General features: G+C 42.3%; 1 protein-coding gene across 1 annotated transcript in view; it reads right to left on the bottom strand.

Moving 5' to 3' along the window:
- Positions 1-17255, bottom strand: part of dync1h1 (dynein, cytoplasmic 1, heavy chain 1) — a 68408-nt gene extending 51153 nt beyond the window's left edge. Inside the window, exons 1-24 of the mRNA XM_038307011.1 lie at positions 16888-17255; positions 12051-12138; positions 11777-11950; positions 11441-11696; positions 9576-9762; positions 9201-9472; positions 8880-9107; positions 6928-7581; positions 6430-6852; positions 6165-6344; positions 4918-5067; positions 4684-4830; positions 4466-4606; positions 4187-4363; positions 3976-4086; positions 3360-3479; positions 3025-3264; positions 2790-2945; positions 2578-2691; positions 2145-2255; positions 1846-2055; positions 1550-1696; positions 1297-1463; positions 1045-1218 (exon numbers count right to left, since the gene is read on the bottom strand). Of these exons, the coding sequence (XP_038162939.1) occupies positions 1045-1218; positions 1297-1463; positions 1550-1696; positions 1846-2055; positions 2145-2255; positions 2578-2691; positions 2790-2945; positions 3025-3264; positions 3360-3479; positions 3976-4086; positions 4187-4363; positions 4466-4606; positions 4684-4830; positions 4918-5067; positions 6165-6344; positions 6430-6852; positions 6928-7581; positions 8880-9107; positions 9201-9472; positions 9576-9762; positions 11441-11696; positions 11777-11950; positions 12051-12138; positions 16888-17137 (4877 nt within the window). The 5' untranslated portion in view covers positions 17138-17255. The remainder of the gene's footprint in view (positions 1-1044; positions 1219-1296; positions 1464-1549; positions 1697-1845; positions 2056-2144; positions 2256-2577; positions 2692-2789; positions 2946-3024; positions 3265-3359; positions 3480-3975; positions 4087-4186; positions 4364-4465; positions 4607-4683; positions 4831-4917; positions 5068-6164; positions 6345-6429; positions 6853-6927; positions 7582-8879; positions 9108-9200; positions 9473-9575; positions 9763-11440; positions 11697-11776; positions 11951-12050; positions 12139-16887) is intronic.
- Between the last annotated feature and the right edge of the window lie 5938 nt (positions 17256-23193).

The following is a 23193-nucleotide window of genomic DNA, read 5'->3' as shown; positions in this document are numbered from 1 at the left end:
GAGCTACACGCTGTGGGTCTAGATACGGCCGAGGCGGCGAGGAAGTGGGGGCGAGTTTAGTCCGACGACGGAGGGACATGAGGGCCAAAAAGAGCGGAGATCCAGGTGGAAAAAGGTTCCCAGCGTTCTCGCGCATCTCGCTCTTCTAGTGGGTCAAACTTCACGAGTTGTTTTCTGCAATTTCGGTCATTAAAACAAAACAAGCTGGCCTCCTGTCTGCAGCGCTGTCTGCGGTCAGCTACAATCTGGGAGAGGAGCAGCGGAGCGTCTGTGGAGGGGGGGGTGGGACGTCTGGAGCCGAGGTATTGCACTGCACTCATTGCACTGATTTTGTGCAGTATTTTCTGATGCAAAGTCTTGCAGAATCTATAACGCAGGGGGATTATTATTTTTCAGTGAATGAGGTTTTAATAGGAATAAGCGGAGTGCAACTTCTCTACTTTTGTTATTTTCTGTAGTTTCTCAAAAAAAATGCATAACGATATTACAGCTTTCATTGATTTATTTCGAATTTGAAACATTGTCTAGCTTGTAAGGTGTATTAAAAAAACTAAAAAAAAAATGAACCAATTAATCGAATCGTATTGTGGTGTATTCTTGAGTATCGAAAATATTCGAATCGTTGGGTCAGGAAATTGATACTGAATCGAATCGCCATGATGGATGTGATTTACACCCCTTATTTGGCTTATTTTTCCTATTCTGGCAAACTCCTCCTATAAAAAGAGCTTTTGTAAAAACCGTCCCAAAAAGAATAAACACACAAATTAAAAGGCTAAAAATAGTTTTTAGTCTTGTGCATTCCATAAAAACGTGGAACATATGTTCAGACAGACCGCAGAAAGGACAGAAAGGACACTCCTTTAAAATACCCCGATTAATAACCGGGAAAAATTAGTTTGTGGCGATGGCACAGGAATATTCTGGAAAATAAAAAGAAGAAAGAGAAGAAAAGAAGAAAGAAAGACCGACCACAGAGTGAAGGATGGATAAGGAGGAAGCTTTGCTCATTAGCCTCATGCTTTCTCTCTGGACCTTCCATACCTGGGGAATGAAGACCTCTCCCTCTCCAGGTATTCTCCCAGAGCTTTCTGGATCTTTCCCAGCAGATCAGCCAGTCTCTCCAGGGACCTCTGCACTCCCTGGATGTTCAGCACATCCATCACCAGAGGAGACTTTGTCACCTTCTTCATCAGGGCCAAAAACTCTGTGCTGATGCTGCAGGACAGTGACAGGAGGACTGTGTTACCCCAGTTCAGTTGGCTCCCATTTACTCTCTTAATTTACAGCATTCACCTCTGGAATCGTTGCGTTTCTACAGGCAACAGATGTTTGATGTCGGCGCTGCCTGTGAAGATGCCTTCCAGATACACCCAGCGCCTCTGGACGTCGATCCAAACGTCAAACAGAGCCATGATACGGTTGAGCTTGTCCTCCCAGCTTAGAGCATCTTCCTCAAACACCTGAAAGAGAAGAGAAAAACAGGTTGAGAATACGCTCAATCATCATAGATGAGCAATCCAAAGCAAAACGGCACAACGCAGCTTACCTTGTAGTAAGGGGACAGCTTCATGGCCGACACGCTGTTGATGTGTTCCTTGACCTTGTTGAAGAGGTCGTCCCAGCCTCTGATCAGGCGGCATTTGTTCTGATAGTTCACCAGGTCCAGTTCATACGAGTTCCAGACTTCACGGATCTGTGAAGATGAAAAAAACCCAGTGACGGTCACACAAATGGGACGGATAGAAAAGTTCGGGACTAAAAAATGAAAAGATGGACCGACAATCAGAAGGACAGATAGACCAATGGACTGAAGGAAGGAATTTAACGCTGCATCACTCTCACCTGTTTCAGGAACTCCTCCAGAGCCATCTCTCCCTGAGCCACCAGGAGAACATCCTTCACCACAATCTCGTTTTTCTGCAGATCCACGTCCCAGATCTGCCCCAGTGTCAGCTCCGAAAGCACCCAGTTCACATGCAGGCGCTTCATCAGCTGCTTCCAGTGCCGATCCTTCAGAGCCTCCGACTTCAGCTCGATCACCAACATGTTGACCTGATCAGGAAGTGGAATTAAGTACAGAGTCCTTCCTCTAAAAAAACACAATGACAACATGTGCTGAAAGTAGAAAGTCTGTTTTAGACCTTCAGGTATCCCTTCAGTAGCCTCTGGACAAATTCATAAGATGCATATTGTCTAAGTCGGGCCTGGAAGTTCTTCAGTTGGTTCAGGAGGCCATCCAGACTCTGTCGAAGCTGAGAAAACAACATGCAACAACTTTAGTCTCTGCAGAACTCAGCAGAGCAAACCGAAATCTAGATAAGTCATTTATTTCTTAAAATAACTGCATTTGTTCTTGAATTGAGGACATAAAAAAGACATTTTGCAAATAGAACAAGACAATTTACATTTAAAATAAGAAAACACAACTGCATTGGTTTATTTCAAGTGCATATTATCAAATTATTTTATTTTAAGAGTAAAAATACACTTAATTTAAGAAATTTTTACTTATTTCTAGATCGTTTTTCCAGTGAGGAAAGCATGGTGTCCAGAAGGGATGTTAATTTGCTGTACCTTGCGAGGCTGCACAGAAACCCACGGCTGCTCTTTCATTTGGTCGATCTGCTCCCACACCTTGGACAGCTCAGACCACACCTCTTTCAGGTCGTGCAGCTCCTCCAGTGCCACCTTTTATGAGGTCAGAAGATGCAAACGGTCATTGCTAGATTCTTCACAGATAAAATAGGCACCATGAATTCTTGATTTAATACTCCAATAGGCATCACCTGCACTCGCTCTTCGCTGCCGCTGAGAAGTCCCGTATCTGTGAGCTCCAGCGCCTCTTTGGCACGAGCACACTTCTCCCGCTCCACCTTAAGACGGCCAAAGTTCCCTTCATAGATGGTCAGAGACTGGAGGGCTTCTTCGGGACGCAGATTTCCCTACAAGAAATAAAAGTTTAGACGCTGAAGTATCATAGGGAAGTTTTGGGTGGTCTGAGGAGTGAGAAGCTTTTCTTACGGCAACAGGTTTGGTCTTCTCCCAGTCATTGAGGAGGTCCGTGGTGCGGTTCTCCACAGCTTTGTCCTCCTGGACAATTTTCATCTGGAGGGTGGCGACCTGTTGCTGGATAGCGGTGTCTTTGCGCTTCATGATGTCGCTGAACGCACCCCATTCACCCTCAATGTTGTCGATGTAGAGCCAAGATGGTGGGAACTGGAAGCGCTGCTTCTCCAACAGTCGCTGTCCGTTACGGAACAACTGCGATAAAAAAAAGCGGAGGTTAGGAGGTTAGGAGGACGCATTCCAACCCCGGAGCTAAAACAACGGGAGCAGCGCTGGACGCAGCCGCTTACCTCCACATTCTTCTCAAACTGCTTGATCTTCCGTTTCAGGGTCTGGACATACGTGATGAAGTTGACGGCGTCCGAAGTGCTCGCCGTGTCCACAGAATGCTGTTCGAGATCTTGTCGAGACTGGAAAAGGGAAGCAACATTTCTGTTAAAAATCGGGAGATCCACAGAGAAACCAGACAGCCTGAAACTGACAAACCGAGTAAAAACCTGGGTGTATTTCTATGCATCAGTGAGGCGCCTAAAATGAATGCATTATTTGGACAGGCATGTAGATTACACAGGCTAAAGGAGAGCAAGGTTTTTAGGTGATAACAGGAAGAAGAAAATATTTCATAAAAAATCTGTTCTTAATGCAAAATGACTTTTTTTTTTTTGGCAAAAATGTTATTTAAGCAACAAACACAAAATCTAAGTGTTGTTTTTGTTCCATCTGTCCTTTTGGAGTGAGAAAGATTATTTAATCAAGAACATTTTATCATAAATTTGCCTAGAGTTAAGTTTGGATGACATAAAAAAAGCAAGATAAAAAAAAAGAAATCCTGATCCGTTATGGTCTGTATCAGTCCATCTACTGAGCGCATTTTATAACCAACCAGGCGAACACAGTGTCCTTTACCTTGGAAATCTGGGAATGGAAGTCCTGCATGTTCTGGCCGAGCATCTGACCAAACTTGCTGAGGACCTCTTTGTGCCAGGAGTCGTACTTTAAGTTGACCTTAGACTGGACCTGTTGGAGGGGGTCCGAAAGAATCGTTTAGAAACGCCACAGAAACGCACCGAGATAAGACCTCAGCAGGAAATGGAGCCAGAGACGGTGTTCTAGTTACCTTGCCGTAGTCTATGATCACAGGTCCAAAGTCTTTACGGGTTTCTGCGTTGTCAAAGGTTCCGCGTGCTTTCCGGATCTGGACCAGGAGGGCCTGCCACTTGGTCAGGTCTTCACCGAGGCGGTTGTAGATGTTTTCAGCCTGCATGTCCCAAAGGCACTGGTACTGCAGCCACACCTGGACAGGCGGAACAGAAAGGGAGGTCGGTTAATAAGGAAGATAAAAAGGTTGATTCAGGTTAAACATTTGCTTCAGGTGATCGTTTACTGAGGCTCCTACCTTCACATACTGCTCCACTTCACCAACTATGTCCTCCACTGCATTGTAAGATTCCTCCAAAGCTGCAGGACCGTCTGGCATCCTAGTCAGGGCGTTTCTGTAGAACTTCTCCTCTTCTGAGAGCTCATAGTGGACACCCACCTGATCGGAAAGGACAGGCTGGTTCAGAAAACAGAACTGCTGGATGACGGAACACGCAGAACTAAAGAGTTTCCTGCCTGGTATCTTTGGCTCTGAATCCTGGGCAGAGAAAGGATGATGGTCTTCCAGGCGAACATCTCCTGGTAGAGCTTGTAGCGGCAGTCTTCAATGGGAGGATTCAAATAAATCACCTGGTTGGTGATCCTCAGCTCATGGACAATATTCTGGAAATTCAAAAAGGAACCGATTAAACAGCGTTCAGATATTTATGGATTTCTGAAGCTGCAGACGAGGGCGACCGTGAGAGTGACCTTGATCTTGGGGTCTCCTCCTGGCTTATGTCCGACCTGCGGCGCCTCCGTGTCCATGTCCACATCAGCTTTATCTTCTACCTGGCCACGGAGCACCTGGGTCCAGGCCTTCAGACCAGCCTGGAGACGCACGCCAAGGATTCGCTCGATCTATGGGAACAATCAGGGTTCATGAGCATATAAGGCGAGAGAAATCAGCTAAAAACTAAAAAGTTTTAGATATTTTTGATTTATGCCCAATTTTGAAGCATGGTCTGCGCTATGTTAGGACGTTAGGATGGTGGGTTTCCTGTCAGTTTGACGAGCTTGTTCGCCGTCTACAACCCCTCATCCAACGATGGACGACACAGTTCAACCGTAGTGTTCCCGAAAGACTGGCCGTGGCGCTGTAGACCGTCGCACAGAGCTACAAACTAGCGTCCTGCATGGTGCCTGGGATAGTGTCCGAGGTGTGCCAGGCGTTGTGGACGGCACCACAGCCAGAGTTTTCTAGCCTCGTGAGACCATCCTGATCTCGCAAGCTTTCAAGGTTTCACTCGCAGATCAGTCTGGAGACTCTCCGTTAAAGAAAATTTGGAGCCGTTCACCAAACGAACGTCCAATCAGCGTTGGCTTTGAGGCGGGTTGAGGTGTGACGCAACGAGAAGCGCGACAGTTCAGTCTAAAGAACATGGCGGCTTCAGCCGATGAAACTAGCGTTAGCGTGGCTATCGAGCAAGTTTTATCGGAATTACAGAGTATTTCTTCACTGAAAGAAGAGCAAAACACTGCTCTGGAGGCTTTTCTCAGAGGAAAAGATGTTTTTGCTCTTCTACCGACTGGTTTCAGCAAGACTATGATCTATCAATTGGCTCCTCTTCGTCGTCGCTCTGTTAGTACGTCATATGCTTCGTTGGTCTGATTGGTTTATTTGGCCCGTCTATCACCAACATAGGCCAATCAGCTAACCAGTATTTTCACCCCTTCCCAAAATTAGTTCAACGGAAGGTTTCCAGATGGATATGCGGAGCAATATCACGGGGGGGGGGCATATCTGCGTTAACTGCGACACACAGGCAGACGACCTGGATTCTGAGCATAAACCAGGCTTTAGAGTTTAGCACATCCTCTGGCTGCTTTTGTATTGAGTTGAAATTAAACGCAAATCGACTTGATGTTTCTGAAGCTGGTTTCTTGCCCTGGGTTTTATTAAAATGCATCAGAATTAAGGGGGAGCACTGAAGTACCATTTAGTTCATTCTGCTTACCTCGATGTCGAGCTTATTGACCCAAATGGGAAGGTTGGAATAGGAATGGAGGTTGAGGTCATCCACGGCTTTCTGGACCCGGTTGAGGATGTCAGAGAAAGTTTTGTGGTCAAACATGCAGGTCTCCAGAGAGCGGACCTCCAGATCGATCTTCTCCTCGATCAGCAGGAGGTCATCAACCTGAGGGCAAAGATGTGTTTCAGCATAATAAATATCTGTAGTGTTCACGTTCTCTTTAAGCCAGCTTAGAATATGAGGTCCTCACCTTCTCCTGGAAGTTAAAGACCGTCTCGGCCAGTCTCTGGACATACGGGTCCAGCTTGTAGGATTCCCAGACCAGAGTGATGCCCTCTGTGATGAGGGCCTGGACCTCTTTCTTAAGGCCGGCCACTAGTAAGGAGATGGAAGACCTCTCCTCCACTTTCTCACATGTGCGCTCGTAGGTGCGGACGCTCTCGATCAAAGAGATGGCGAACGGGTAGAGCTGGTTGGCCTGGTGGGCTTTGTTGACGATGGCCAAGGGAACACGGAAGCTGAGCCACTTCAGGTTGCGGACCTCTTTGGACAAGGTGATGATCTCAGGGAGGAAGTTGACTTTAAGTTTGAGTATGTTTCCAGACCTCCCACGGGCCCGGGTGCTCTCGATGGTGAAGATCCGGCCGGAGACGCCCAGATTACGCTGCTGCACCTGAAACACGCAGACGAACATTTAGAAAGGAAACAAAAAGCTGTGTTTCAAGGAGGCGGAAGGAGAGTTCCTCACCTTGCGAGCCCAGTCATCAAATATCTCCTGAGTGTTGAGCTTAGCCCTGAAGCTATCTCCATCCTGCTTCAGCTTCAGCCCCTCCACGTGGTTCTCCCAGCCTTTTCCCAGAACGTCCTCCACCCTCTTCATGTACGCAGTCAACTGTCGGTCGATCTGCTTGGCCCAGATGATGGAGCCAGACACGGGAGGCAGGTCGCGGACGTGGCTCATCTTGCAGGCCTGGCTCTGCGGATACTGCACTTTGAACTTGTCGTGCAGAGACTCGATGTCGTCTTTGACGCGCTGAATGAGCTGCGTCTGGTACTCCCGGATGGCCCCGCGGATGTGGGGGCGCACGAAGAGCGCGTTGAAGCGGGAGAAGATGCGGAACATCTCGTTGGCGTTCTTGGCGGTTCCCAGCTGGTCGCGCAGCCGGGCGGTGATGCGGGTCTCCACGCGGTCGATGCGCTCGTCGTAGCGCTTCATGGCGGCTTCCCAGGCTTCCATGCCTTCCTTGGACACGTCCAAGCCGTCGACCTCTTTAACGTTCTCGTACGCCAGGTTGACCTCTTCGATAGCGTTAGCGTCAGCAGCGTCGAGGAGGACTCCGGCTACCTTCATATCCTCGGGCTCCACGGTTTCTCCCGGGGCGTGCTGAGGCACCGCAGACACCTGAAAACAACAAAATAGAGTTATTGATGATCCAATGCTCCTTAATCACTCCCCACCCATCTGATTTTAACCTGTGCAAAAAAGTGGACCTATTAGGCCTTTTAAAAGAACATCTGTTTGCAAGCATTTACAGATAAAACATCTGATCACTCTGACTGTTAGTGCTGAAACAATCAGATTAATCCATTACTGAAATTACAACTAATTTAGTAATCGATTCATCGTTAACTGGAGTATATAAACCCTAAAACAAGCCTTTATCTCATAGAGAGACCAGTTTAGAGCAGCAGTTGTACCAAAATTGTAAAAAAAATGCATCTAATAGACCCATTTCATAAGGAAAGAACAATATCATCAACATACAATGTTGTATAGATATACATTTTTACAGCACAGGGACAACTATTGTAGAAAATCACATATTCATGTTATAATACGTTACATCGTCACATTAAATTGAAATTAATCGAAAAGTGGCTGATTTCCTTACTGGGGAGGAAAAGAAAACCATTTTAAACACTATGGTGTTATGCAAGGGCTGCAACTGATTATTATTTTACTAATTGATTAATCGTTTGATTAATTTTTCGATTAATCGATTAGCCAAAGATTTGTTAAAGAACATTTTTTTATAAAATTAAACTAGGTGAAACAAAAAGTTTTTGACTTGTGGAATTCTGGATGAAAAAGGTTTTTTATAGCTCAAATGTAAAATATTTGTTTAAAATTTTGGTATAATTCCTGCTCTAAGTAGGTCGCTCTGTCAGCTACAGACATGTTTTAGAGTCTCTTTACTCCAGTTAATGATTAATCCATTACTAAATTAGTCGATCCAGTTGTTTCAGCCCTAACAGTCACAGTGATCAGATGTCTTATCTGTAAATACTTGCAAACAGATGTTCTTTAAATACCTAGACCAAATAGGTGCAGGAGAAATTGTTTCAGCGCTGTATTACCCCCTTGGTTTCTATGACCGCTTAAAGTGAATTTGATGTGTTTGTTGTGTTTCAAAGCAGTGTACACAGTTAAAAAGACAGCAAAACAAGCAGTCAGTCTTAATATAGGAATTCTACATTAAATGTTGCAGGGTTTGTTACTCAGATGTATAAAAAAAAATAACATCTGGTTTTGCCAGACAGTTAAGTGGATAAGAGTTTCATCAGATTAAAAAACTTAAATTCTTCTAGATGAAAATCATCTGGTTGGGGGTTGAATGTCAGCCCTTATTTGATTACATTAAAACAAGTTTTAGAACAAATAGCAGCACCCAAACTGGGCTTTAAGCATCATTAGCACACCTGAGGACGGAGCACTCTGACGATCACGGCTCTCAGCTGCTCGTGCTGCCTCCTGAAGCGCCTCATGTGATCCAGCCGAGAGTGGAGCTTCCTGTGGGCGGGGCTAAGGCGCCACACCATCTTCAGGTTCTCCTCACGCTTCCTTTTCACAATGTCCCTCAGAAGCACTTGCAACTTCTCGTACTCATCCTCCCAGGTCTGGAACACCTCAAAGCAAGCCACCATGACCTGAGCACAGAAACAAAGGTTAGAAACCACTGCAGGAAGCTAAAATGAGCAAGAAAAAATAAAATGTCTGATTGAAGATCCACCAAAACAGACCTTCTCGAATTCCTCGTAAGCAACATGCATGAGCTTTCTGGTTCCCAGAACCTTGAGTAGCTGGGAGCTCAGGTCCCTGGAGATGGCCTCCACTAGACGCAGTGCTCTTTGAATGGGATACTTGGTGTTTCTTATTTTCTTTAGGTGGGTGAAGATGGCAATGAGTGCTTGGCGGATCTTATCGAGCTCCGAGGCAGCAAGCAGGTCATTGAGGGGGAAGTCTTTCATCAAAGGGTTGTAGTCGTTCACGGTTTCCACTGCTTGTTTCAGACCTGACAGGAGAACATCACCAATCCCCCAAGTTTATTAAGCCCACGATAAAAAAAAACACGCGATAAAAACAAAATAATGGTGTAACGGGCACCTCTCCCTCACCGGTGTCAGTGTCAAAGCTGACGGTTGCGTGGAAACGTTTTCCGTGTTTGAGGATGTCCAGCGTCAGCAGAACCTCTGGGCTTTCTCTCTTCTCCTGGATCCTGTTGAGAGCTCTCTCCAGGTTGAGCCAGAAACTGATCTCCTGCAGGGCGGTGCCTGAGGCCGGATCCCGATCTAGTTTAGTTACCTGATAGGAGGAGGTGGAGAGGAGTCAGAAGCAGTGTTGGGAACTTTCCTTAAAAAATTAGCCAAGTTAGTAACTCAGTAACCGCTAAATAAAATTAACTCGTTACTAGACAGAGTAACTAAAGCCGGGCATACACTGTACGATTATTTCAATCGTTGCACGCAGCGACAGCTCACAATGTACGATGAAACAGCAGCGATTAAAAGTTCACAGCTCATGATGTATGTTCTCACAATGTGCGGCCTAGCGCTCTGATGTGATCTACCTGCTCGCACTGTACGTCTAAAAATCACGTGGGACTCAGCTCCGCAGTGAGATGGCGTTACTCGTGTTAGCCCAAAGATAACTCCACTTTGATATGATTTCAGGAGAACTTTTATTTGTTTTTCTCCCCCATAAGAGCCCCCTAGTGGGCTGGCATATAACTGAACATAAAAGACTAACAACTCGGACTCGTCTATCCGGAAGCCAAACGAGTAGAAGAGGAATATGAAGGTCACTAGAGTGAAACCCGCTTTTTTGTCCACAACCACCTGACTGATTTTCTACCAACCTTCCGATTGCTGATGGGGGGGGGGCTTCATTAGAGGCTGATGGCCCCTCGTTAACCTCTGTGCACTACACAACCACGACCAGGCTGCAACTCGGCCCCCTCGAGAAATTCTCGCACCACTAGAGAATCGGCCCAAAAAGGAAAAAAAAAAAAATTGTACAGTGTACGCCCAGATTAAGCATTTACTTTTCAATCTCCGAATATACTCGATGTATTTTTGAATTTTCCCACAAGCAATAGTTAAAATGATTTTAAACTCAATTATCGAGTAGAAATTCGCATGACATTAAGCCGTCACTTTGAATGCATCATAAACCTCTCCTCTGTTGTGGCCGGTTTGTCGGAAGCATCTTGCTAACCAGTTAGCAACTTAGTGCTAGCAGGTTCCCAATGGGAAATTCCATTGGGACCAAGTAGCACTAAATTGGTGACTTAGAAACGACGCTGTCAAGGAACGCTATGGACAGCGGAAACATGCAAGAGGAGGAGAGCTTAGTGTCGGAGGTCGTGGATGAGTCTCCTCCGTCATCCATTTTTTATTTAGAGGAGGAAAGCGGGGACGAAGATGTTGTGGAAGAGGACGCCAGGGCGGCAGAAGCTTGGTTTGGTGTAGAAGGCTTCCAGCCGTACATGTTTGAGCCCTTGCCTCGCAACGCTGCCAGTTCTGTTAGCTCTACGCCTGCCGAAGACACAGACGTCCATCCCAGTGAACACTGGGACGCAACTCAATGGGAAAGGAAAGGATTCTGATTTTAACCGTTGCGTATATTAGCTGCGACATATGGATCAAGATGGGATTGGCTGAATTTAGGTGTTGAGGCTGACGTATAACTATAAAAAAAAAAACTAAGATTTTAAGACAGGATTTTTTTTTTATCGAAATTTTCTAAATTTTGGGACGATATCTTCTGATAAAGAGTACATTTATATACATGTTTAAGCCAGAATGATTTGACATTTAAATACGACTTCCCTACGACTTTAAGGTAATTTACACATATTGTGTTATATATCCATTATGAGCCCCAATATATTGTGATATTAGACTTTCTTCATATCCCCAGCCCTAGCTAGAAATCCATTTTATTTTTTAAACAAAGCCCTGGAGGCTTTTGTTCGTCTCACCTTCTGGATTTCTCTGATCCAGCGGTTCACTCCAGACTGCAGCTGATTGAGGAAGCTGGGATCTTCCACTTTATCTCCAAAGTCGGTGACCTTTGGCTTCTCGCCTCGCTCGTAGCACTGCTTGGCGATGTTTGTGATAGTGGGGTGGATGGGCAGGCTGATTTCTGGAATCTCGATGTTCTGCTGCAGGTGGAGGAGGCCCATCTCCAGCTCGGCAATCTTTTTCTCCACTGATGGAGCCATCTTATCCCCATCCCTTCAAGCCACAGCAGAGAATTACATCCATCAGCTCTTCTTAAGGCAAAGCCAAGGAAAAATAAAAGAATCGGTAAATACCTGTCTGCTTTGCCAGACTCCCGTATGTAGGACTTGAAGAAAGGAGCAACAGCGTTGCTGATGAAAGAGTGGAGCGTCTCGTAGGGAGAATCCTCGCTCAGGGTCAGAACCCGGACCTGAGTGGATATGGGCTTATCTGCATCGATGACGCCCGTCCTCTTGATCAGAGCCAAGCTGTAACAGACGAGATGAGAAACTCATTGGTATCCAACTAAAGTTCAGGTGAAGAAATGACAATTTCCTGAAAGCTGTGAAACATCCAGGAGTTAGTCACCTGTTGGACTTGAGGCCGTAGCGAATGTCGATGCTGATTTTGTAGCCGATGCTCTCCTTCTCCTCTTCCCCTTCATCTCCAACATCCTCTGGAAGAACAAACAGAAAACTGAGATGCTGAACTGAACAACCAGACCTGGACCAAGTTTTTATTGCTTTAACCAGAAGAGGTGTTCAATTCTTCATCAGTTAAACAGACGTCATAGTAACCAGTATTAGCATTGCCCCTAAAAACCTGAATCAGTGGATTCCTATTAAAGACCACCAGCTGCTGTTTGTGGAGAAGTTTAAACGCCGTTCTGTTTTATTGATCCTCTATATTTTTCAAAGTTCTGAAAGTTATTGACTGCTCCTCCATCTCCCCGTCCCCCCAGGTTAAGGGTCTGGGCGTCATCCTCGATAGCACCCTATCCTTTCAATCCCTATCAATAACCTCAACCCAGTCTGCCTACTTCCACTTAGAAGCATCAATGGCCTGCGTCCCTCCCTTAAGGCCTGGTTATCCTCCAGCAGCAGTGTATCGCAGTGAGCTTGTCACAGATATTTTTGATTTATGCACTATATTGAAGCGTGGTCTGCGCTATGTTATTCCACGCCACAATGCAAGAGGGACAATCATAACCTGACTCCGCCAGACCGATTTGCTCCGCATATCCATCTGGAAACCTTCCGTTGAAGAAATTTTGGGAAGGGGCGAAAATACTGGTTAGCTGATTGGCCTATGTTGGTGATAGACGGGCCAAATAAACCAATCAGATCAACGAAGCATATGACGTACTAACAGAGCGACGACGAAAACACAACCACAAGCCAGGCACAAGCCAATTGATAGATCAAACTCTTGCCGAAACCAGTCGGGAGAAGAGCAAAAACATCTTTTCCTCTGAGAAAAGCCTCCAGAGCAGTGTTTTGCTCTTCTTTCAGTGAAGAAATACTCTGTAATTCCCATAAAACTTGCTGGATAGCCACGCTAACGCTAGTTTCATCGGCTGAAGCCGCCATGTTCTTTAGACTGAACTGTCGCGCTTCTCGTTGCGTCACACCTCAACCCGCCTCAAAGCCAACGCTGATTGGACGTTCGTTTGGTGAACGGCTCCAAATTTTCTTTAACGGAGAGTCTCCAGACTGATCTGCAAGTGAAACCTTGAAAGCTCGCGAGATCAGGATGGTCTCACGAGGCTAGGCCAATCAGGAACCAGCTGTGGGTCTGAAGCATAAAATTTGACACAGGATCCTGTAAAGAGGCCGTCCTTCCTCCTCTAATGGGGGAGCCATGACACCAGGTCACCAACAGGATTTATAGATATGATTATACACAACAAGTCAAAATAATAACACTTAACCCTTTACAGGGCACTCAGTCAATAATTTGAAAAGCAAATAGTGTTATTGTAATTCAGGATAAAACCTTATTTCCTTTGTAACATTCAGAAAATATGGATATTTTGATGGCAAAAATGAATGTCAATGTGATAAGAAAAGCCAACTTGCCATAAAATATATTAAGAAAAATAACAAAAGTGCTTCTATAAGAAATAATGCTGCGTTCACAACTAAAGCAGCAGAGGCAGCAGGAGCAGCTAGTTTACATGCAAAGTCATGGGTCGACACGCATCAAGGCGCAGCAAAAGGTCCGCAACGCAGCAGCTGCTGGAGTTGGAAAAATTGAACTTTTGCTGCTCGACGCGCCGCATCAACCAATCAGAGAAGCTGATATAGGAGCTGGCAGGGAGTCGGACACAGCACTGCTGATGCAGAGCGCTATGATCACTCCTCTGAAACTGTTCATTAAAGCCTAAATTAACTTAAAATGCTGAAATCTGCCAACAAAACATGTTTGCTTTTATTATCCTGGTGCCTGCAGTTTGGATTACGTACATGAAAAATGCCTTCCAGCCGCTGCGGCAAATTCCTATTGACAGCGCCCCGCCGGTATGTGGGGGTCTGAGCGGCTCTGACAGAGAAATAATCTTTGAAGGCAGGATGGTAATCTGGATGAACTGACTGCACAGACCATGTTTTCAGGAGGACTTTCTCACTTCAACATAGATTCCAACTACTTTTTACCCGCTGATCACAGCTAATATAGCTGCCATTGTTCCAGGCAGAGAAAGGATAGGGTAGCTCCACCCAACGCGCATCAGAGCCACTTTTTCTACCGAGCAGCAAAGATGCTTCAGCCACGCGTCAGAACTAAACTGGTACAGGCATCAAAAATAAAGCAGCACGCGCGTTTTTGCTGCTCGCAGTCTGAACGTAGCATTAAAGTGAAAGAAACACTTTTTTTGGGGGGGCCAACATAACCTTAGAGGTATTAATGCTGATTGTTGCTTTTAAATTTTTTATTTTATAAACCTAAATATAATTTTTAACTATACGTTTTTTACTTTTCAATTCGCTTTTTACGTTTTTAATTCACCCCCCCCCCCCCCAACTTAATTTACTGTAGATAATATATCATTCAAATACGGTGGCCGGGAAGTGCAAACCAACAATACAAAATCAGAAACACTTTTACAAATCATGAAACAATTTTACAAATCATGAAACAATTTTACATTTCAGAAAACACTTTTACAACTGACAAAATTTCTCTAAAATTGATATGTGTGATATGTTATACTAGAAATGTCCTTAATCCAGTAATATTTAATATTTTACATTAGAAGGGGATTAACCAGAAATTCTAATTTGTGTGCCCTACTATCAGTCAGTTTCCATTCTCTTATATCAGCAATGAAAAATTAAAAATAAACTAAGTGTTGGAAATCTGTTTGGTGACTGACATTTTTGGTGACTGACATTAAGTCACACCGATTCTCTTGGCGTGTAAAAAAACAACACACAACAGCTTAAGAAGACCTCGTTAATGTATTTATTTTATTATTTATTGTAAAAACAGCAACCGATTAAACTGTATGTTACAAAGTTGACATGATTATATGAGCTGTTTACACCGAAAAATTATCAGGAGCGCCTTGAAAATGCTCAGATCCGCCTCTCTGGCTGCAATGCGCTTCCGACACAGGAGTAACAGAATTTCAGAGACCGGCATCATTCAGTTTGCTTTTCAGAGACCTCAAGCTGATGTGTACACCATGTAAACATGACATCAGGTCTACGATTACAGCGTACGAGTGACCCTCATTAAAATAATGTATGCAATGCTGCAGCATATCTGGTTCTTCCGTCTCTTCTGTACCATTTAAAAACTCCAAGGACCGACCACAGGAAAAAAAAAAAAATGCGTTAAACTGCTCATATGAGTGCCGCAGAACGGGCAAAACGCAACTCGATTAGCTTCCATCTTGGGTCATCATGAACGCTCCGGTTATCACTTCCGGGTAAGCTTCGAAGACAGTCCCTCCCTTTCCGTCGGATTTTGTTAGTTGTAAAAGTGTTTTCTGAAATGTAAATTTGTTTTATGATTTGTAAAAGTGTGTCAGATTTTGTATTGTTGGTTTGCACTTCCCCGCCACCGTATTCAAAGGCTCATCTAATTGGTCAAATGCCATGTAGCAGAATCTTTGCTGAACGGATGTATGTAAACATTTTTGCTTCTAGACCTCACTGAGGGACGGGGGGGAGAAATGTAAGGAGACTTGCACCCCCCCTTACATTTGTAGGGGGTATGCAAGTGATCAAAAACCGTAACTTACCCTATAAAGGGTTAACATTTAAACACTTGCAGGCTGGACTGCAGGAAAACAACCTGAAAACATTACAGTATCCCTCATCAAAAGCCATGACCAGACAGCAGACTAACAGCGTGGCTGGTCATAAGATGCCCAAACAAATAAACAACACAGCTGTTTAAAAATATAAAGCATAAAGAAGATCATTTCATCCAGCATCTGACTGAAAATAAAGGTTTGCATTGATTAACACTGATTCACATGATAAAAGCCTAAAGGCAGAACAAGCCTTTAGGATGGCCTATTCACCAAGTCACCAAGCTTTTCTGTCTATTTTTGAATAAATGTCAATAAGAATAAGATTTATTAGCTATGCCTGCCTGCACAAATTATCAATATATGTACTTCAGTTTACTCAGGCTGTTATCAACAGTCAAAATAAAACATAGGTTTAAATCCCATCACTTTAACGGACTGACCTTTAACTAACAGGAGCATCTGGACTAGGGCTGAACGAGTTTGCAAAAAATTTTAATTGGAAACGATAGACTCAACCAGACGCCATCGTTTCAGGACTTTACTGTAACATTTGCATGAAAAAGTTTTTACTTCCAACCATCTTGCATGGATCTGCAAGCTAGAAGTAGGTCTCTCTTCCCTTCTGTGTGCCAGCAAACCCACTATTACCAAGACCTGAAGGGCTGGGATGAGCAGATGGCCGCTCACACTGAGCTTGGTTCTGCTGGAGGTTTCTTCCTGTTAAAAGGGAGTTTTTCCTCTCCACTGTCGCTGCAAGCATGCTTCGTGTGAGGGATTGCTGGAGAGTCAATGAGTCGATACAATCAGCTGTTTTTTTCTTAGATAGAAAATTTGATTAGATCTGGTTGAACTGTAAAGTGACCTGAGATGACGTGATGTGAATTGGTGCTATAGAAATAAACTGAATAGAATTGAATTACTTAATTGCACCTGCATGCAGGTTCAACCCTGTCGGTATCAGAGCATGAATTGACTCATTTTCTCCTAAACCTGTACTTTAGCTCATTTCTAAATTGAAAAGATGAAGGCAGGCCTCCATTTTTATTTCAGTTAGGAATAACTCAATAGAATAAGGTTATTGTTAGCTTTAAAATAGGCACCATATGTGCCAAACAATGCAACTAATTTAAATTAATTCCTATAAATGTAGGCTTCTAAATGTACCTTTGAGTGAACTTCTCTCTACCAGGACGGTGTGAACCTGGGGGTCGGAGAGAAACTTCTTCATTTGCTCCACGGAGCTCTTCTCCTCCAGGGCGGTTTCCAGGGAGGCCGGGGCCTCGCCGCCATCTTCCAGCAGCAGAGGAACCAGCTTCCTAATGTGCTTCTGCAGCACCGAGGTGTCCGCCACCGTCTGAACGGCCGACACCTCCATGGTGCCGGTGCCTTCCTCCGTCCCTCCCCCGTCGGACATTCCGCAAACGGATTGACGGTGACTAAAAAAAGAGTGTGAAGGTGAACAAAGACCGAAAGCTAACGCTGTCAGGCAGCCAGCCGGCAGGAGAAGGAGACTACCCGCTGTCAAATCACCGCAGCTAGTCTAGCTTTATTTATCGGCGTAAAGGACCCTGGGAGTTGTAGTTAAACGGTGGAGAAATTCACCGAGGTGTCTGGTCAGGGTACTACACTACCCACAGTCCTCTTCGGTATTTTTTTTTTCTTCAAACAATAAATGACCGCTAGAGGGAGTAAGGGAGTAGTCTCCAATGATGCAGCATTTTCCATGATTATGACAAATCAAGAAACCGCATTAGCTGATCCTATCCACTTGGTTTGGTGCCTTTAGCACATTTTATCAAATAATTCAGGGCTGCCACATTTTCTCCAAACCTTGGAGTGACATTTTGAAACAGTTTGAACAGGAAACCCTGTCAGGGTTAGATGAGGACAGGAGCAGTTATAGGTTGGAAGTTTTCTGAGGATTTAACTGAAACAAAATGGAAACATTTGGAATTTTTATAGAATAGAAAATGTTTCTGAGTAACAATAAGTGATCTGTAGTTATGTGGAACATTTTTTTTTTTACTTTATACATTATTTTCTACATTCTGGTGACTTTTAGAGAATTGAATTAAAGCAAAATGGGCCCCACTAAAATAATTGCATCTTAAATATACTTTACAACTTTGTTTATTAATTATTATCTGCAGTTCAAGTAAATTAAACAATTAGGAAATAATAAGCTATTACTGCATTACTGGCACTGATAAAGGAACCAGTGCAATCTAAACCTATGCAAACTATACTATGTATGAATATTTGATAATAGGCTAAGGATTAAAAAGCTTCATTCATTATGTTATTAGTTTTTCTTACAATTGACAAAACAGCTAAACAATTCAGACCTTCTAGGAGGCTTTTATAAAAACTCACCATGATGGGAGAGAGAACTGTTTCAGTTTGGAAGGTGTGATGGAAATTAAGTTTTTAAACATATTCAATGGACCAAAATAAGGATAAATGAATAAGATCAGTAATAATAAAAGAAAAACATCCCTGTGGTTTCTCTTCTACGAATCCTGGATAATCGAGTTTTTCTGCACATCCTCTCTGGATATTGTTTGCCTTTTCTTGGGGGGGGCTGATCTTTTGAAAAATAAAATGCAATGGTTATTTTTCTTTTTGTGGATATTCTATGGGTTTGAGAGACAAACCTAAAAGCTTTATTTATTTATGTTGGTTTAATTACTCCTAAATGCCAACGGAAGATTATTAAACTAGACTGAGCAATAATTATTTAACTTGTGAGCAAAATATGGACTAAAAAGAGCAAAACCATTGGATATGATCCTACACTCAGTCTCCACATCAGTAATTTAGGCTAGATGCTGTATTTTTATTCATATTTACTCAAGTACAAGATTGCTTAAAACCTTCAATAATTTACAAAGAGAATTATCTATTGTCCAGATGGGATAAGATCAAAACTAAAATGACATGCCTCATAACAACTGTCTTTTTTCAATATCTGACACAGTGAATAGGTGGGAATATGGACTGGATCTGAACCTGGCATGTCCTCATGTGTTACCACTAAGGTTGTATTAAAGACTGGTATTTTTATAAATAAATAAGTAGAGTTTAAATACAGATTGTTACGACTTATAAGTATCTTGGTATTGTTATTGATGACCACCTATCATTTAAGCCTCATATTCACTGTCTAGTGAGAAAGTTGAGACTAAAATTGGGTTTTTTACTTTCGAAATAAGCTGTGCTTTTCTTTTAATGTAAAAAAACAGTTGGTGGCATCCACTTTTTTAACTGTGCTGGACTATGGTGATATATTATATATGCATTCATCTGCTCAATGCCTGCAGATGATTGATGCAGCCTATCAGCATCATTGTGATTTATTACTAATTGTAAAGCTCGCACCCATTACTGTGAGCTGTATTCTCGTGTAGGGTGGTCTGCCTTGGCTACACGGAGGCTTTTTCATTGGTATATATTTATATATAAGGCTATTCTTGGTGCGCTTCCATCTTATTTATGTTCACTTCCTATGAAAAAAAGTACTGGTCACTCTCTCCGTTCGCAGGCTGTTGTCTTGTTTTCTGTCCCACATGTCAGTACTGAGCTGGGTAAAAAGGTCCTTGCTTACTCTGCTCCCTTTACATGGAATTTGCTGCAAAATAACTTTAATCTTAGTAAATTGATTCCTTTGAATACTTTTAAGCTGAGAATGAGATGCTTTGAGTTGGACTCCCTCACATGTCAATGTTTTAATTGAAATTTTATTATAAGTGCATATTTGGCTTTTATGTGTGTGTCTTTGTACGCATGTAGTGATGTGATGTAATTTTGGTTAAATAAAGGATAAATAAAAAAAAAAAAAAAATGTCTGTGTGTGAGAAAGTGTGAGAAATTGGTAATATGGAGTGAGAGTGTGTGAAGACACTGAGATGGGTGAGTCTCCCTCCCAATGGGTGAGAGTTGACAGCCCTGCAAATATTTAACCATTTCCAGCGATCTACGCTTTACTAAAACCGTATCTGTTTATAAATCTGCCATTTGGTTTTTGTCCCTTACATTTATCATCTCTAAAATTATGCTAATGAGTAATATGATAAATAACGCTCTCAAGCCAGTAACCTTAGCCGCCATTGTTAACAGCTGTTAGAGTGATAATTATAAAATTATTGTGTGGACATATGAAACATTTAAGAAATTATGCTACATTTCTGTCCTGTGATTCAATCAGGAGGGTCATAAACTTTTATGACCTGCATCCAGTAGGTCATGAGGCAGAGTCTCACGGTTGTGTGACTTCCATCCAGCCAGATGGTCATTTCACTCTGTCCTATGACCTGCATCCTGCCAGATAATCATTACTGGGTTTTCTGTTTAAGGCCCGCCCTATTATGTTGTAAACTGTTAATAAAAGGCTTTGCTGTGAAGGGATCTGTGAGAAAGTGTGCTGGTTTGAGCCTGCAGCTTCTCTCCCCTGTGCAGAGGTTGATGTTTCCAAATCCCTGTCTGTGTTTGATCATTTCGTCCTCTTAATCTTTTAAACTCACATTTCTCTGGATTTAAACCCAACAACAGCCACGTTTGTCTTTAAATGAAACTGGTTCTCAAATGTCATATGGCCTTTTGAGATGAGACGATTTCCAGCTTTTGGTGAATATTTTCAGAGGCAGCTGCAAAGACTTCCCTGCAGGTGCTTAATGGTGGCTGAGCATTGAATGAGGCCGTTATGAAGCATCCCTTGTGTTGGAGCTATTTATTCTTTATCCATTTGAATTGTGTTAGTTTATTCCTAAATTAATATTTTTTGTATTATTTACAGAGTTTATCTGAAGGTGAATAATTGTTGATTCTATTTATCTTTGTTTTGTTATTTTTCTTTTTTTTCTGTTCTGAGGTAAGACAGGAAGTAATGTGGATCAGTCCACCTTCTATAAGTGTGGGGTCCTTGGAAAGGACCAGCAGCCATTTTGGGGGTTTGGGGCTATGTTTTGTTTACCAAAGCAATAGAGGCAGCAGAAAGAACAAAAGCAAAGTTTGAATTCTGTAAATGTTGGCTGAAATAGAAAATAAATCATCCAGATCAATTAACAAGTTTGGACATGGAACCTTCTTTTGCCTGCATACAGAAACTTGACCCCAGTGTCTTATTAGTGGCTTAATAGAACTTTAATTGACTCTTTGGCTTGGTAAAAAAAAAACACCACTTCACCTTGTTCCTACATTTTTAATGCACACATTTACAAACTAAAACAGAGGTGTGAACTATACTCTTAAAAAGAGTCATCAATAGTGGAAAATGAGTGTGGTGTTCTGCTGTTAAATGAAAACATATAAAAACACATATATGGGGGTGTGCAGGTGGCGCAGTGGTTAGTGCGGACGACCCATGTATGGAGGACTTAGTCCTCCACGCAGCTGAGCTTTGCTGCATGTCTCTCCCCCTCTCTCATACCTCCTTTCCTGTCAGACTACTGTCCAAAAAAACAAGCCACTAATGCCAAAAAAAAACAAAAAAAACCCACATATATGGAGTATAGTCGAGTATATAAAGTGTTACATTCAATTAACAGGAAATGTGGGGCCCTAGGCAAAGACAGGCAGGGGGCCCTCTGAATCTAGAAGCCAACACATAAAACAGAGCCATTCTTCAGTTAGAGAAATGTTAATAGAATAGACATCCATTATCTGTTCTAGGTTGTGTCCCTCTCTTCTTGTCCCTTTTCTTCTTGTTTTCCTCTCTATGTTTTGTACTCAGCTGACTTTTCATGCTGTCTCTAAAGGAATGAAAGATTTTTTCCAAGCACTAAGCTCACTTAGCTGATTGCTCCTTCCTGTGTTTCCAAAAAGGCCAAAGTAAATAACCCAGTCCTTCTTTTCACTGTAGACAAGCCATGATCTGCTTATCTGTTCTCCATTTTTCATTTGGATGAAATAATAGCTGCATGAATCATGACAGCAGACAAGATAGAGGAGAGCAGGAGGCGGCTGCTTTTAGATGTTGTCTCCAAAGTCTCCAGTAGCAGAAAAAAGTCTCTAGATTTGGCGCTAGGAGCTTTTTATAAATCAAAGTGCTAGAGGGGTCTGAAAAGTGGCTAAATATAGCGACTAAAGCGCTAAGTTGGCAACACTGCTCTTTGCATGGTTTGTTTTCAAATGGTTTGCTGCTGTCTGTTTGGACCTTTCTGAACATGTGCAGCAAATGGACTGATCCAATATGGTGGACACTGAAGGGGGGGGCTGAGACACACTTAATATTATCAGCGTTCTGATGGCATTTTAGCCAAAGGATTTTTATCAAAAACATAATTAATGATAATGCAGGAATAGTTGTATTAACCGCACATGTAAAGAGTTTTATGGGGCCCCCAGGAATTTGGGGCCCTAAGCAACTGCCTAGTATTGCCTAATGGTAATTAGGCCCCCCTCCACAGGTAACCCTTAAATTAATCACCTTTGAAAAACAGCACTTGAGGCTAAACAGTTGCACATTATTTTTTACATTTTAAATAATTAAATCAATTACAAGTTGTTTTTGTTTAAAAATGTATAGTGAATACATCTACAGAAGAGTTAATGTTTATATGCTATATTTCCTTGCATAGAATTTTTTTTAATGTACAGTGGATTTTAATAATAACTAATATAATAATAAATCAAAAGGAACTAGAATTGAAGAAAATCTAATAATAACTATATGTTAAAGTAATTTCATTTCAAATAATACAGTATTTACATTTTTCTTAGGGGGTGATATATCTTTTACATCTATAGCGCCCCCTAGCGCCCAGCTGGCACTGTCACTGAATATTTTCTATTAGAATTTTGTTGTGGTATTTCATAAAATCAAAACGTTTGCAAAAACAAGGATAATTTCTTGTAAGGGGTGTTAATATTTATGGAGAATGATAAAGAATCTTTGTTGTTGTAAAGTTTCCATGATGAAACTTGAGACACAAGCTCAGAAAATATGCAAATTAAAACTCGATTAGAAAAAGGAAAATAAGCATCATTCAGGAGATCCTCTAAAGTATAAAATCATCCTCTGGATAAAAACAGTAAATATTTTTAATTATTTGTAGAAAAAATTAAAACAATCGTAGAAGTTGTAATGATCTTTGGAGGAAGTGTGCATATGGAAAATACAGCATGAATTGTAATAAATATTAAAGACAATTAATTACATAATATGTAATAACTGTAATTACATAAATCATGTAAGGATGTAATTCAGAGGTGTCAAAATATTCATGTTTATTACTCAAGTAGAGGTATAAATCCTAGTGTTTAAAAACACTAGATGTTAGAGTACCAAACTTCAGTTTTTAACTCAATTAAATCGTAAAATTACCATTTTTAAAACTACTTAAAATATTAAAAAGTAATGCAGGAAAATATGTTGAGGACAGAAGCTTTACTGCTCTACCCTATTAATGGACATTTTTTTTTTTTACAATTCTGGATGATAACTTCCTTAGACTTCATTTTTTTAGTTTTATA

The sequence above is a fragment of the Cyprinodon tularosa genome, unplaced genomic scaffold, assembly GCF_016077235.1.
Source record: "Cyprinodon tularosa strain WSP-4 unplaced genomic scaffold, ASM1607723v1 ctg6, whole genome shotgun sequence".
Taxonomy (NCBI): domain Eukaryota; kingdom Metazoa; phylum Chordata; class Actinopteri; order Cyprinodontiformes; family Cyprinodontidae; genus Cyprinodon; species Cyprinodon tularosa.
This window is presented reverse-complemented; position numbering and strand designations above follow the sequence as displayed.